Source organism: Talpa occidentalis, unplaced genomic scaffold (genome assembly GCF_014898055.3).
Source record: "Talpa occidentalis isolate TD23 unplaced genomic scaffold, MPIMG_talOcc4v2.1 talOcc4.13, whole genome shotgun sequence".
NCBI lineage: Eukaryota > Metazoa > Chordata > Mammalia > Eulipotyphla > Talpidae > Talpa > Talpa occidentalis.
In genome coordinates, this window is record NW_023601322.1 from 81451451 (window position 1) to 81467282 (window position 15832).

At 42.6% G+C, this 15832-nt stretch overlaps 1 protein-coding gene across 4 annotated transcripts in view; it reads left to right on the forward strand.

Moving 5' to 3' along the window:
- Positions 1 to 10025: 10025 nt before the first annotated feature.
- CEP120 (centrosomal protein 120) overlaps positions 10026 to 15832 on the forward strand; it is a 67844-nt gene continuing 62037 nt past the window's right edge. For 3 of the 4 annotated variants that reach the window (XM_037509450.2, XM_037509452.2, XM_037509453.1), the window contains exons 1-3: positions 10026 to 10084; positions 10340 to 10417; positions 14300 to 14456. In XM_037509450.2, the coding sequence (XP_037365347.1) occupies positions 10369 to 10417; positions 14300 to 14456 (206 nt within the window). In that variant the 5' untranslated portion in view covers positions 10026 to 10084; positions 10340 to 10368. Of the gene's footprint in view, positions 10085 to 10334; positions 10418 to 14299; positions 14457 to 15832 lie in introns of those variants that run through there. The other variant, XM_054694486.1, reaches the window with a different exon arrangement.

The window sequence follows — 15832 nt, forward strand, 5'->3', positions numbered from 1 at the left end:
ATGTGTATATATGTGTTTCTATCTGTATATAAACTTGAGCTATAGTCTATTAAACATTGTTAGCACTACCGGCCTCCATTGTCCCTTCTCCTTTTCTAACTAAATCTTAACTTACTTTTGTGTCTCAAAATACACATGCTAGAGGGAAAGAAAGTTGACTTCATATCCCATCTCAGAGCAAGGTCTGGTAGGTTTAAGGGTGACCTTAACCCCTTGCAGCAGTGACTAGTTTAGGAATTGGCTCTTGGAAAGTCAGCTGGCATTCCCCTCACCAGAGGCTTGTTCAGAAATGAGCATGAGGGCTGAAATGAGCCAACTGCTTGGAAAGAAATATCCTTGCTGTTAGGAAAAAGCCCCCAAAAGAGACTTTCTCTTTCTCTATAAGTCATTATGTGCAGTTATGAAGACTGGGATGGCTTCAGTCTCTCCCTAGTGAGGAAAGCTGGGCTGAGAAGGAAACAACTCAAATTAGAGAGACACATGAGGTACTCGAAGGCACTACACCAACTGTGGATTCCCCCACTTCTAAAGTACCAAGTGCGGGGCCCCCCTGGTGGAGCAAGAGGTTAAGATGCAACCTATAAAACTACCACAGCCACTGCAGCACAAGTTGATCCCCGGCCAGGGAGCTACCCACATGCCGTGGCAGACCTCTCCTGTCTCACCCACTGCTCCCCTCAGCAGTGTATTTCAGTAGATCTGCCTGTTCTGGTCCCCACTCTGTCTCTAGTGAATCCTCTCACCCTCCCACACATCTGGCCTGTACCCCAGTTCTTGTATGCATAAATAATCTCTTTTTTTAAAAAAAGATTTATTTATTTATACATACAAAAACTGGGGTATAGGCCAGAGATGTGGGGGGGGGGAGAAGATTCACCAGAGACAGAGTGGGGAACAGAACCGGCAGAATAACTGAAACACACTGCTGAGGGGAGCAGTGGGCGAGATAGGAGAGGTCTGCCGCGCCATGTGGGTAGCTCCCTGGCTGGGGATCAAACTCGTGTGGCAATGATTGCGGACAGCTTCATAGGTTGCGTCTTAACCCCTTGCACCACCAGGGAGGCCCCATAAATAATCTTTAAAAAAAAGAAAATAAAGTACCGTGTGTACACATCCTTATTGTGCAATCCACTTGGGGGTAGGTTTTCAGTTGCTTAGCTGAAAGCATACTAATACTATACAGCCCCAGTAATATTGAAGAATAGCTCAACATACAGGTATATCATCTCATCACAGTTAATTCTAATTTCAGTGTGAACTGAGTTTCACTTCATAACTTGAAATGAATAGGGAAAGAAAAGTTGCTTAATTGCTGTAACTATTGATTTAAGTTAATCATCTGAAATAGCATCTAAAATATTAATTCTAAAAGTGTCCATTAAATACAACATAATATGGTCAGGTTATAAGAAGGCTTTTAGCAATCACAAAATGCCAATGGTCTTATAGCAAATCTCAATAATAGGATTTGTGCTTAAACTCTGTTTTACCTGAGGTGTCCTTGAGATATGATCTTAAAATATCAATGCTGATAAGAAATGATTAAAATACATTTCTCTGTGAATAATTTATATATCACATCATCAAGTTGAGGAATTACATTGAAGAGAGATTTCAGTAACTATAGTCTCATAAAAATAATACTTATGCTTTTAAAAGTGGCACCTTTTTAGATCATTCATTCCTTTAAATTTATTGAAATATTCTTTTTTTTTAAAGATTTATTTATTTATGCATACAAGAGCTGGGGTACAGGCCAGAGATGGTGGGGGGCTGTGAGAGGATTCAGAGACAGAGTGGGGAACAGAACAGGCAGAATGACCAAAGTACACTGCTGAGAGGAGCAGCGGAAGAGTCAAGAGAGTCTGTTGTGCCTTGCGGGTAGCTCCCTGGCCAGCTGGGGATCGAACTTGTGCTGCGAACAGCTTCATGGATTGTGTCTTAAGCCATTGCATCACCAGGGAGGCCCTATTGAAATATTCTTAAATAAAAACGTTAATACTATAAAAGCAAAAGCAGATCAGCTTAAAAAAAAATCTATTTTGGGCCTCCCCTGTGGCGCAGCGGTTGAGCGCTGGGTTGCGAAGCTGCCCGCACCCTCTGCAGCTCCGGTTCGATCCCGGGCTGCTCCCCGGCTACCGAAGGAGGGTCCCACATGGCGCGCAGACCTCTCCTGCTTCCCGCTGCTCCCCTCAGCAGTGTACTTCGGTCCTTCTGCCTGCTCTGCTTCCCTGCTCTGGATCTGGTGAATTCGCTCACCCTCCCGCGCTTCTGACTGTACCCAGTGCTTGTATAAATAAATAAATAAATCTTAAAAGAGAAAATCTATTTTTGTTCCATAACTCTTATGTCTATGAAATCAGTACTTTTAATGGTATGGGGAGAAGCAGAGGTGGTTTAAAAAAAGAAAAGAAACAGATGGGAGGAAATCCATGTGAGGATTTTCTAGAAATTAACCACATTGAAAGTTTATGTTTTGAAGGCTAGTTAGGTAGTGATCTTCAGAAGGATATATTTCAATGGAAAATCTTCAAAGGTGCTTGTTTGGGGATTTCCATTTTCTCTCCATTGAACTCAACAGTATTTCTTTTGCGGCCCACAGTTCTATGGGTACTTTGCCATCCATCCTCCATTACTTGCTTATATTTACCTTGCCAGATTCATACATTCCTATACATTATAATAGCATGTGGCCACAGAGGAAATAAAGAATTCAGGCTAGCTGAATATTGATCATCTATTTTTAAATTTATTTCTGTTTTGCTGACACAAGAAAGTAGGTGAAAGAAATAAGTCCACTAAAAGAGCAGGCTCATAAATTAAGAGACAACATATTAAATTGACTCTATTTTATGTGTGTGTAATAATGGTTGAGATTTTAGAATGAGTTGTATTTGCTTTTTTTTAAGGATTTATTTATTTATGCATACAAGACTGGGGTACAGGTCAGAGGTGCGGGGGCTGAGAGGATTCACCAGAGAGAATGGGGAACAGAACAAGTGGATTGACTGAAAAACACTGCTGAGGGCAGCAGCAGGCAAGTCAGGAGAGGTCTGCAGCACCAAGTGGGTATCTCCCTGGCTGGGGATCAAACTCGTGCTGCAGAGGCTACAGATAGTTTCACAGTGCTGTGCTTAAGCCTTGTGCCACCAGGGAGCCCCTGACTTGTTATTTTAAAAAGGATTTGGGTGTACTGTGTCCAAACTGTTGAAATTCCCAGCAAGAAAATAATAACAAATAAGTGTGTCTTTTTAACTTTACCCTGCAGAGTACTCATCCTGTTGTTATGTCCATATAGTTTCATAGCAATAACAAAAATTAATTGTTTTAGTAAACCACTGCCTGGATGGAGGACAAAACTATAAAATCCCATGTATTGGTATAATGCAAGTGATATTTAAATAGGAATTATCAGAACAGGGTGACAACTACATATTTTAAAAAATGTATGTAGAACATGCCACTCTTTTTTTTAAAGATTTATTTATTTATTTAATTATACAAGAACTGGGGTACAGGCCAGAGGAGCGGGAGGGTGAGAGGATTCGCCAGAGCTGGAGTGGGGAACAGAACAGGCAGACTGACGAAATACACTGCTGAGGGGAGCAGCGGGCGCTACAGGAGAGGTCTGCCGCGCCATGTGGGACCCTCACCGGCCTGCCAGGATCAAACTGGTGCTGCAGAGGCTGCAGACAGCTTCACAGCACGGCGCTCAACTACCTGTGCCACCAGGGAAGGTAAACCACTGATTTTTTTTTCTGTGAATTCTGCTGAAGTCTAGATTTGCATCTAGTTCTTTCTTTCAGTACCCTTGTCACTCATTAAAGTAATAATTCTCTTTATAGGTCAAGTTTCTGTGGCACTGCCAATGAAAACACTAATTCAGCATAGATGTTTAATATCCTATCTCTCTTTTCCTTTTAACTTCTAGCTTCCTCCCTCTCATCATAACACTTGTAGAATAATTGTATGTTTCACGGTTAACCCACTCACTTTCATTGCTGACATCCCAGCTAAAGCACCTGCTTACAATTTATCTTAATCTTTGAGAAAATTATCAAACCATCATAGTGACTATTTCTTTTCTTCTCCAGTCCAATAAATCATTTTTTATATTGTGAAAAGATTTCTGACACAAATAGATTATAAAATGTTTCTTAGCATACCAGAGAATCGTGGGTCCCCTCAGCACAAGAGAATCTCACAGCAATATGTCTTGATCTGGACAAAATGATGTCATCTTCTTTGCCTTGTGCATGTTACAATTAGCTCTCTATTGCCCTCTATCACCAGTGCGGGTAGAATTCTACCACTGTGTGAATTTAGATTTATTTATTTAACAAGAATTTATTGAGCCTCTACTATAAATGTGCTCAAGATTGTCTTCCAAGCACTTAATACAGGGTGCTGCATAAAAATAGACCCCTTCTCCAATTTATTGGGATTACATGTACTGATTTTTGAAAGATTAGTTATTTCGGGTTAATATTTGGATAGGCCAATCAGTATTGACATGGATAATCTTAGCCAAAAATCTTTTTTGGTAAATCCGTTCTTCCTCCGGAGTCAACTTTTATGTGAGACACTAATCTTTTTTTTTATTAAAAAGTAATTCACATCTATAACAATTTATAGAGCTTGCTAACATTCTATTATCATTCTCCTAAGAGGACCTCTCAGCTAAACATCCAGCCATTTTAATAATGTCAGCTTCCCTAAAAACTTCATTCATTGTAGTAAAAGTACAATGATGTCAGCATATAAATAGGTTAACTTTATTATTTTTTTATTTTTATTTTTTATTTTTTTTATAGAGGCATGTTTTATTTATTTATTTATTTGTTTGTTTGTTTATACATGCACTGGGTACAGTCAGAAGGTGGGAGGGTGAGAGAATTCACCAGAGCCAGAGCGGGGAGCAGAGCAGGCAGAAGGACCGAAGTACACTGCTGAGGGGAGCAGCGGGCGGCAGGAGAGGTCTGCTTCGTCATGTGGGATTCTCGCCTGCCAGCCGGGATCAAACCCATGCTGCAGAGGCTGCGGACAGCTTCACAGTGCAGCACTCAACCTCCTGCACCACCAGGGAGGCCCGCAAGGACTTTTTTAAAAGGTTTACCAAGTGACCCCTTCACTGGAGCATGTGGGCGGGGAGAGGGGGGGCTGGTTGAAGGGTGAACATGTAGTCCAAAATAAATGTCTTTGAAGTGTCAGTCTTTATCTTTAGAAATCACACAGAATGTTTATTGTATCAATGTAGTCTCACTTTTTTTTAGTATAAAAACAATGTTTTCATTTATTACCATTGACTAACACTGTTGCTTCACAGTATTACATAGGGGTTTCTATCCCAGGTTCCTGGCACAGCTTCTGTTCTCAACTAATAGTCTGTATTCCTATTTGAGAATAACTGGGGTTTTAACACACCAATCCTTTCCGTCATCTCTGGATACACTGTCAGTGGGTACCTTACTGACAGTAGTGGGTAACCCATGTGGTCACTTCTTACAAACCCCGGGAGAGGTGGCTGAGGGAGACATGGCATCTCTTTGTCATCCTCTGAGTCATGGGAGACACCTCCAAACAACAGACAATGTCCCCATTCAACATCCTGTTACTTGGTTACACATGTTAAAATCTGCTTGGAAATGTACACAGTGTGCAAAAGAAAGTATTATGTTGGCAGCACCTACCTCTAGTGCTTCCAGAAAGACAGTTTGTGATTTAAGTAACTGTGCAGAGATGAAAGCTCTGCTATACCACTGGGGACCTGGTGCTTCTGCGCTGTGGCTGGGGGAGCTGCTCGTGCTATTGTTTAGGGATGTGGGTGGGGCTTGGGGAGGCTTCTATTGTCTCTGAATCCAGACCCTATGTTTAGAAACTTTCCCTGAATTCAAGGGAGGGGTTTTTTTTGTTTGTTTGTTTGTTTTGGCTTGTTGTTACATCGCTGTTGCTATTCATTGTAACCCAGAGAGGTAGGGAAAAGTTTTCTACTCTTCAGGTGTACTTATAATATCAGCATTAAAGAGATCCCTTGTGCCAGAGATATCTTGCAATAAGGACTCTCTGTTACCATTTACTGGATCAGACTCCTGTGGGCCAAAATAATCATCCCAAAGCCTGGGGAATTTCTTTAGCAGACAGATGAGTAGATTGGCACCAGCAATTCCTCCACTATTGGCTTCAGGGTTTCCAAAGGAAGCTTTTTAGAGGAAAAAAATCGACAGACATCAGACATTACCTAATAGGTGAATCAAAGCCCCACAATGTCACATAGTGTTTCTCAATGTCACCACGTTGCAGTGGCAGGCCTTTTACCCCAGCATCTAAAATCTGCTCTCCCCTCTACCCCTAAAGGATGCCATTTCAAGTCTGCTGCCCCTAGAATATGAACAGGCTACCAGTGGCAGAGGTTTTCCAAAGCAAATCTGAGCACCATTTTCTTTGGTCTGCCGCCCTTCCCCACAGATCCAGATGTATTCTCTAGCTCTGTTCATTCTTTATGGAGTAGGGGCATATTTTCATCCTCTATACTTTGCCTTGGAGACATCTACTGTGACACCCACATGGCAGGGTGGATCAAAATTCATCCTAGCCTGAAGGAAGCCCATGAAGCTTGTGGTACAAAGAAACGAGTTCGAGAAATGTTGCTTTTCTGTAGACCCCTAAATTGAACATCAAACTCCTTCTGCCAGGCAGTGGGAAATTTAACCTCAGTCATCACTGGGGTTATCGTCTCCACACAGAATACCGTACAAAGGTTCTCCGGCATTTACAAATAAGACATTTGTAAAGTTTTTCCCTTGCTGCCACTGATAAGCTCTCCATCCAACCCTTCATGGTTACATGAAGCCTGATGAGCTTGCTGACCCTGTGAAGTCAGGGATGTAAGAACCTGTGCCAAATTGGGGCCCAAGGTCTCACTTCCTTAGGTACCCCATGGTACTCTTTCCATTGGAATCACATGGAATCATTGCTCTGGACGCCATTTGTCTGGAGTGTTTTAAACCTCTGATAACCTTTGTCTAAGCAGTGTTTTAAACCTCTGATAACCTTGTATTTTGCTTGTTATTATTGATTTGTTTGCAAATTTTCTTTCCCTGTTGTTACCGTGGACATGTGTATTAGACCTCTCAGCAGATAATATGGTAAATGACATCATTGGAATTGCATCCACAAAACTTAGACTGTGGTAAATTCTACAGGGTAAATGATCAGTTAAGTCAATGAAGTTCCAAGGCAAAAAAAAAAAAGGTAGGAGTGAGAACCTATGGGTTAAAAGAGGCCAGAGTCAGGCTCATTTAGGGCACTGTATTTTGCAATAAAATTATACTCAGGTATGGGTGTGTTTAGTGTGTGTGTGTGTGTGTGTATGTATACACATATACATGAAATCTTATATATAAATATTATGTATACATTTATATATATATAAATCATATATATATATATATATATAGCCACGGGGACAGACCTTAAGGCAATTATGCTAAATGAAATAAACCAGATAGAAAAAGATAAATACTGTATGATTTCACTTATATGTGGAAGATAAAGAAATGCAGAAATAGAACAACTCTTAGATTTTAAACGCAGAATGGGGGCCTCCCTATTCTGAATGGGTGGTGCAGGGGTTAAAGATAGCACTAACAAGCTATTGCCAGCCACTGCAGCACAAGTTTGATCCCTGGCCGGCCAGGGAGCAACACATATGGAGCAGCAGACCTCTCCTGTCTTGCCCACTGCTCCCCTCAGCAGTGTATTTCAGTCAATCTGCCTGTTCTGCTCCCCGCTCTGTCTCTGGTGAATCCTCTCACCTCCACACCTCTGGCCTGTACCCCAGCTCTTGTATGCATAAACAAATACATCTTTTCCCAAAAATCTTATCTATGTGATAAGGAGCATCGCTTCCCACAGGGCCTCAGCACTATCACCTCTGTGGTCTGAGTTCAGTCCTGGGCAAGGGAGCTGCCCACATGGCACAGCAGTCCTATCCTGTTTTGCCCGCTGCTCCCCTCAGCAGTGTATTTCAGTTAGTCTGCCTGTTCTGTTCCCCACTCTGTCTCTGGTGAATCCTCTCCCCCGCCACCTCTAGCCTGTACCCCAGTTCTTGTATGCATAAATAGATAACTCTTTCAAAAAATAAAACCAGAATGGCTGTTATCCAAGTGGAAGGGGATAGGAACACAGGTTGAAAGGATAAAGCGGACAGTTGCATGGTGTGTATAGAAACTAGACTTTTGGTGATGTTCATAATGTAGCACTTACAAGGGTTGATGAACCAAAGCACAGCTGAAACTTATGCAGTATATTAAACAACCCACATTACTGCAATAAAGAATTAAGAATACAGGGCCTCCCCGGTGGCGCAGCGGTTGAGCGCTGGCTTGCGAAGCTGCCCGCAGCCTCTGCGGCGCCGGTTCGATCCCCGGCTGCTCCCCGGCCACCGGCGGAGGATCCCACATGGCGCGCAGACTTCTCCTGCCACCCGCTGCTCCCCTCAGCAGTGTACTTCGGTCCTTCTGCCTGCTCTGCTCCCTGCTCTGGCTCTGGTGAATTCTCTCACCCTCCCGCGCTTCTGACTGTACCCAGTGCATGTATAAACAAAACAAACAAACAAAATAAATAAATAAAACATGCCTCTATAAAAAAAAAAAAAAAAAAAAGAATTAAGAATACAAATACATTATGTTGTGCAACTTGTTTGCATCCTGAATCAAATACTCCATCTAAAAAACAATTATTAGACAATCAGGGAACTTTGGCATGTATATTTCATTGAATTAAGGAATTATGATTAATTTTTTAGGTTTAATAATGGAATTGTGATGAAGTAATATTTCAAGATTTTTTAAAAAGGTTTTTATCTTTTGGAGGTACATATTGAAAGAGATGAATTGATACGCTATCAGGGATTTCCTTCAAGATAAAGCAAAGAAGATGACTGATCCTTGTTGACAATTCAAACTGTGTTCTGGGCACCTGCACGTTCATTATATTTAGTCTGCCTGCTTTCGAGTCTGTTCGACACTCCCACCAAAGAACGCATTGTTTCACGAAGAGCCCAAAGTTCACCACGCTGAACTTACATTGAATAATACTTCATTTCTGGAAGGCTTCCGAGGGGGCCTGAGAAGGTCTTAGAAGCAATCATTTCCAGTGCAACCTCTATACCCCCTTTCTTCTGGCCCCAAAGCAGGGAGGTAGGGAGTGCAATTGCTCTCTTTTTCTCTTCCTCCCGCGGCCCACCCCAGCTCAGTCCAGTTGCACGGTAGATCACCTCCCAAATCCAATGTCTCCTAAATAAAGTCTGAAGCTTAGAGGGGGGGTGTCAAAAAAAAAAGATCTGATGACAGGATGTAGATGCCTGGCCTTAATTTTTGGTCTTCATTTTGCAAATTACGTCCTTTGTAGTCGGGAGCTAAAGAACCTTTAATTCCCCTGCTCACGTGACAATGTTTTGTTTTAGAGTAATGTCTAATGTACAGGAAATTCTGGGGGCGTTCACGTCACTGTCAACAGTTACAGTAATTACCGTATTGACGCTAATAGATTCCGAAGAAATCCACTTGAGGGGCCGCGCGAGGATCATTTTGGGGGGATATTAGAGTTCTGATCTGAGTCACTATTTTCCTATGATTTGATTTTTGAACTGTTGACACAACGGGGCGGAACGGAGCTACGTTGCGTCGTTTGCATTCCTGCTGCAGCAGCTCCTGCGCATTAAGCGGAGCCTGCGCTACACCCGCTCCTGGTCGGGCGGTCAGGAAGCGTAGCCGGCGGTAGCGCGCCTGCGCAGTCGCTCCCTCCCGCTCGCCCGCCTTCCCCCGTCTGGCCGGCAGGGGGCGCTGTGGATTAGTGGCGTAGTCGCCTCCCTCGGGCTCTGGAGCGAAGCGTAAAAGGGCAGGAGGCGCCGCGGATGGAGGGGCGTTCTATCCTCCGCTCCCCTGGTCTCTATCACCCTTTGTCCTCCAGCCTTCCCCGGGCGCTGGGCCTGCGGGCCTGGTTGCTAGGCGGAAGCGGGGCGCGGCGGCGGCCGCTGCGGCTGCCCGGGCGTTTGAAAAAGCGGCTGAGCAGGCGGCAAAAGGTCCCCTGGCGGCGGGCTCGCCTCTCCCCGCGGACGGGCCCGGCCGGGTGGCGGCGCGGCTTTCACTCCGAGTCGGGGCGCGCGTCGGGCGGCTCTGGCGGCCCCGGGCAGGGGAGGCGGACGGGCTGCGGGCGCGGAGCCGCGGCGCGGGGTCCTGGCGGCCAGGGCCGTGGGCGGGCGCGGGGGGCCCCCCGGGGGTCCTGCCGGGGGCGCGGGCCGCCCGCGGCTCACCCCGGTCCCTCTTCCCCCCAGCAGACCCCGCCTGCGGGCCGCGCGTCGCGACCATGGTCTCCAAGTCCGACCAGCTGCTCATCGTCGTGTCCATCCTGGAAGGTGAGCGGCCCGGGGCTTGCTTTTGGGGGGCTGCTGCTCCCCGGATTTGAAGGGGGCCTGTGAGGCTGAAGCTTTGTTCACCCTGAGTGAGGACCCTGTCATCTCTGCTTTTCGGGTCCCCAAGGACTGGTGCAAAGTTGTGCGTAGAAAGGGCTGTTAGGCAATTGATTTAAACATTCCTCCAGGGAGGGTGAGAGCTATTAGGGATGGATGATATTTAGCACGACGAGCCGTGGCCCCAGAGAGGTGGAATAAAACGATTTCCCTCAGAAGCTGCAAGTCGATGAGAGAGAGCCTGGGAAGCACGTTTGCTTCAGGGAGGCCCAATAATAACCCCCCTCCCCTTTTTTTACATTCATTTTATTTTATTATATTATATTTTATTTTTTATATAATTCTTACATCATTGTATGGGGAATATAACCCAAATGAAAATGCATACATTGTGCAAAAATGAGAAATGGTGGTTATACCCTTTTTAAGAACTTTGCTTTCACGCAAATACATGTTTCCTGCAATTTTAAGATTTAGTGCGGAGACGCTCCCTTTGTCTTTTTTTTTAATTTAATCTTTATTTTTTTCATTTTTATTTTATGTATTTTTTGCATCATTTTTCATTTTTGCACAATGTATGCATTTTCATCTTGGTTATAGTCCCCCCATACAATTCCCACCTCCCTTATTTTGACCGTAATCGTTTTTGATCCGAGACCTAGAGGGCTGCGGTTGTGGTTGTCAAGGGGGCCTGTTGTACGCATCTTGAAGTTTGGTTGGTTGCACGACTGACGTTTGTTTATCAGGGACTTGGTGGCAGACACTGTTCTGGGAATCTAAGAATGAAACAAGTTCAGGTTCTATCAGCTGAAGGTGTAGCTTGACAAATGTAATAACCATTCGTAAGTGGGTGGTAAAGGGAATGACCGCTCTGTCAGGGCAAAATGGGGAAGGTTTCCCAAAAGAAGTGATACTTAATTTGGGTCCTTAAGAAATATTAGAAATTTATCAGGTGAAAAAAAGCAAGGAAAGACATTCCAGTTAAGGGAAGAACAAAGAGCTCTTAAAGTGTTTAAAAAAAAAAACAAAAAACACCAAGGACTCTTCTGCTATTACCTAATTCATTGTGCTCAAAGAGCAGAGAGTAGGATAGTGGAGGGCACGAATAAGGTGACAAAAAGGAGTTATCTTGAATGGGTCTGAGTGATAAATAGCGATTTGTTTTACCCCCATGGTAGCTAGTGGAGGCCTGGCTTTATTTGGTGGGCGAGAGGGAAGAAAACATTCTAAACCTAATTTTTGAGTTTGGAAACAATAGGCTGATCAGATGCCATAAAGAATTAGGGCAATTTTAACTGTTATGTTGCTGATTGTTTAAAGAAGGGACTGAAACCCACTTGTAATTTACTTAGCAAAAGCATTTGCTTTTGGAACAGCGTGGCCTGTGCAGTGAGGAAACACATACAGGCTCTTTTTCTCTTCAAAAATGTAGATCTACTTGCAAAAGTCAGTGTTCAACTCCTAGTATCTTGGCATTAATAAAGTAGTAAAAATAATTAAGGGGTTGAAAACACACTTTGGGGGTTGGGGGTGGGTATCATGACTGAATTGGCTTGCGTGGTAAGTAAGCTTTAAATAGTTCAGGATAGAAGAAAGTCATTCCAGGAAATTGGACACATCAATGTAAGTGTGAGCATGGAGGGTAGAACAGTGAAGAGGTCAGCAGGATGACCAGGAGAGAGGGGAAGAAATATTTAGAAATCATGGTGAGAATAAGCTTTTAGTAATTAAAATGAGTGGACCATGGAGGATCTTGAAAGCCAAGGAGTTTAGATTTATTGTGCAAAACAGTAGGTGGCCAAATATGTTCCTAAATAGGAGAATGTCTTCCATAAGTTTAATTTAGTAGCAGCATGCAGGCAGGAGAGCCTGGAGTTGGGAAGGTGCTTCAGGGGTCATGACCATAAACATCTAATACTAGCATGTGGTCCTAGTTTCAAACTAACTGATGGCTGTATTTCCATGCCAGGAACCTGTTATTCTCATCCTGAATTCCCTCTCCACCCCCTTTTCAAAATGGTCACCAAGCGTTGTTGATTTTATTTTTTAAATAATAGAAAGTGTGGGGCCTCCCTGGTGGTGCAGGGGGTTAAATTTCAGCACTATGAAGCTGTTGGGCAGCCACTGCAGCACGAGTTTGATCCCTTGCCAGCGAGCTAACCTGCATGGCTCAGCAGACCTCTCCTTTCTTGCCTGCTGCTCCCCTCAGCAGGGTATTGCAGTAGATCTGCCTGTTCTGCTCCACTCTGTCTCTGGTGAATCCTCTCACCGCCCCGCCCCCACCTGTAGCCTACACCCCAGCTCTTGTATGCATAAATAATCTTTAAAAAAAATAGGTGTAACGTAAAACTCTTAAGTGATTGCTTTAATTGTGAATGCCCTGGCCAAGGATCCTCATTATCTACTTCATCTGTTGTAATAATCTTTTCAGTAGTATGTTTCATATTACTATCTGGGGATAATCTTTCTGAAGTGCAAATCTAATTTTTTTTAAAGACTTCACCCTAAAGGCTGTACTTCTTCAAATAGCGTACTTAGCCTTTCATGGTCGACTACCTTTTTAGCCTCATCTCCCCTCCTGTGGTATCTTCGTAAGTTGTTTTGCAGTTTCCTCATGATGCCATACATGTCCTTTATTCAAAAGAAAATGATTGTGTTTGTACTATGAGCAAAATTTGGGCTACATAGTAATTTCTGAGGTTGAAAAAGACAGGGTTTCTGTTCAAGGTACTCATTGTCTGTGGTTATAGTAATGAGAGTCTGGCTGGAAATATAGCTTTTCTTGACATACATGAAATTCATTTGGGGAACCTAGTGATATTTTCGAACAGCTAAAAATGAGGTCCAGAGAGAGGCCTCGGGGAGTGCTAATTGGGAGAGCTTTGGCATATGTGTTAAGATTCCTAATAGGGAGCTTCAGATGAAAGCCTCAGGTTGAAACACAGGTTTGCAATCAAGATCTTTCTGACCTGCTTGATTCTTAATTTAGGCATTTGTGGGTAAAAGCAGGGATTTATTTAACCTTGGTGAGACTCACCAAGATCATGTCCACCACACCTATAAACAGCTTGATAACAGTATAAGATTCTCAGTGCTTTTTCCTTAGTTCTTGAGCTACCTCTATTGAGTTCGTTTTCCCCCCTAAACCCTCAATTCCTTTGAGGCATCGCACTGTCTGCCATGATGCTTAACTCTGAAGGTAGAGTGAAGGAACAGGTGGCACAAATGAAAAGTGATGTCGAGAGAATGTGCTAATATTTCTTGAGAATATACACTGTTGTCCTTGAAAATAGAACGAGGACAGGGAATTGAATGAATACATATTTTTCTTTGGCTTATTTGCAGACTTAATACCTGAGTTAACAGGTATGAACTTTGAAACTGAAAATTGATTTTGTTCTGTATTAACTACTAGTATGGTAATATCTAAAATTGGTGTAATTACATTTTGATCGCTAAATGTTAATGAGTTTTGCTACTCGAAGTGGGAACCACGCACAACATTGACATCACCTGAGAGCTTATTAAATATGCACTCACACCCTAGACCTACTTAACCAGAATCTATATTTTAAGGGATCCCCAGGCTATTCAGATGCGCTCTCTGGCTGAGAAGCATTAATATGTAAATCATTAGCTTTAAATTTCATTCACATTTCCTGTGAATCATGAAATTGAGTGTATGTGTACATGTGTGTTAATAAGGTAGTGTGTAGAATACATAAGTCATTGTCTTAATATATATCCATTTTTAATATACATGCTAAATGATCATATTTAACTTTTGTATACTTCTGATTAACCAGTAGCATTTTTTTTTTTTGCCAGGTCGCCATTTCCCCAAACGTCCAAAGCATATGCTTATAGTAGAAGCAAAATTCGATGGAGAACAATTGGCTACTGATCCTGTGGACCATACTGACCAGCCAGAATTTGCTACTGAGTTAGCCTGGGAAATTGACAGGAAAGCACTTCATCAGCACAGGTGACTGTAGTTTTCAATTCTATCCTTTTGGGGGGCTGTTATAAATAAATAGATCAATTTATATCCCTTACTGTGGCAATAAAAATATTTGTTGAGCATTTGTTTTAATGTGCCAGGAAATTTTCAGAGTACTTTGCAACAACTTTATTTATACAGCAGAGCAATCCTATGAAGTAGGTATTATTTCTCCTGTATTATAGATGGGAAAACTGAAGTCTAAGAGGTAAAGTAACTTGCCTAAGTCAATGGAAGAATCTGAACTCCAACTCGAGCCTGAACTTTGAAACTTTAAACTAGTTTTCTTTTTTTTCCTTGCTAATTTGGGAGAATAGACAATCTGGAATTGCCATAATCATGCCTGCCCAATAATTAATGAGCTAGAATTCATTGAAACTTTAATTATTTTATTGTATATTGTATCTACAGTGTCCAGGTTATATAGAGGTATTCAGTGAAAAGTTATGAAAGCAATTATATAAGAAACTCTTACCTTTGCTTTTCGACATTGAAATACTTTATTAGTACATAAAATAAAGTTATTGCCTCATATTTTATGATCTCACAACCAGAAGGAAATAAGAACAGTAATTTTTTTTTTAAAAAAGCATTCCTGGGCCTCCCCTGGTGATGCAGGCGGTTGAGCACCATGCTGTGAAGTGCTTGTTTGCTGCTGGCCAGCATCGAGGGTCCCACATGGTGCAGCAGACCTCTCCTGTGGCGCCTGCTACTCCCCTTACTCCCCTCAGTGTATTTCATCAGTCTGCCAGTTCTGTTCCCTGCTCTGTCTCTGGTGAATCCTCTCACCCTCCCGCGCATCTGGCCTGTACCCCGGTTCTTGTATAAATAAATAAATAAATCTTTAAAAAAAAAGCATTCCTTAAAAAAGGACTAGAAGACATATAATCATGTCATACTTGCTCTTTCTAGTATTAAATCTAATCAGAACGCAAAGTTCAAAAAATTAAAGCGAGACATTTCTTTTATTGCTACAAAAATCTACCACCACATGGATTTATTTGAAGGGGTGTTAAATTCTCAGATATCAAAATTGTGTATTTTCTTTCACTGACTTCTGGGATATATGTTTATAGACAGAGTCTTGATATGAGATAGTAATGCCTGCATTAGTGGTTGTGTTTCCAATTGTTTTAGTGCTAGTGGTAATACTCGGATTATCCTAGACTGAGAAAATAACAGGGATAAGCTGAATATATAAATGATCATTTTGTGGCCAGGTTACATTTGATAGTCATCCCACTAGGTAAAATTGATGGCAATATCTGATCCACTTATGGTGTGAGCCAGTGTAGAGATTCCAGATGCAAAAGGAGCTCATGTCACACCAGTGAATGCCACACTTATAGGACATTGTTGTG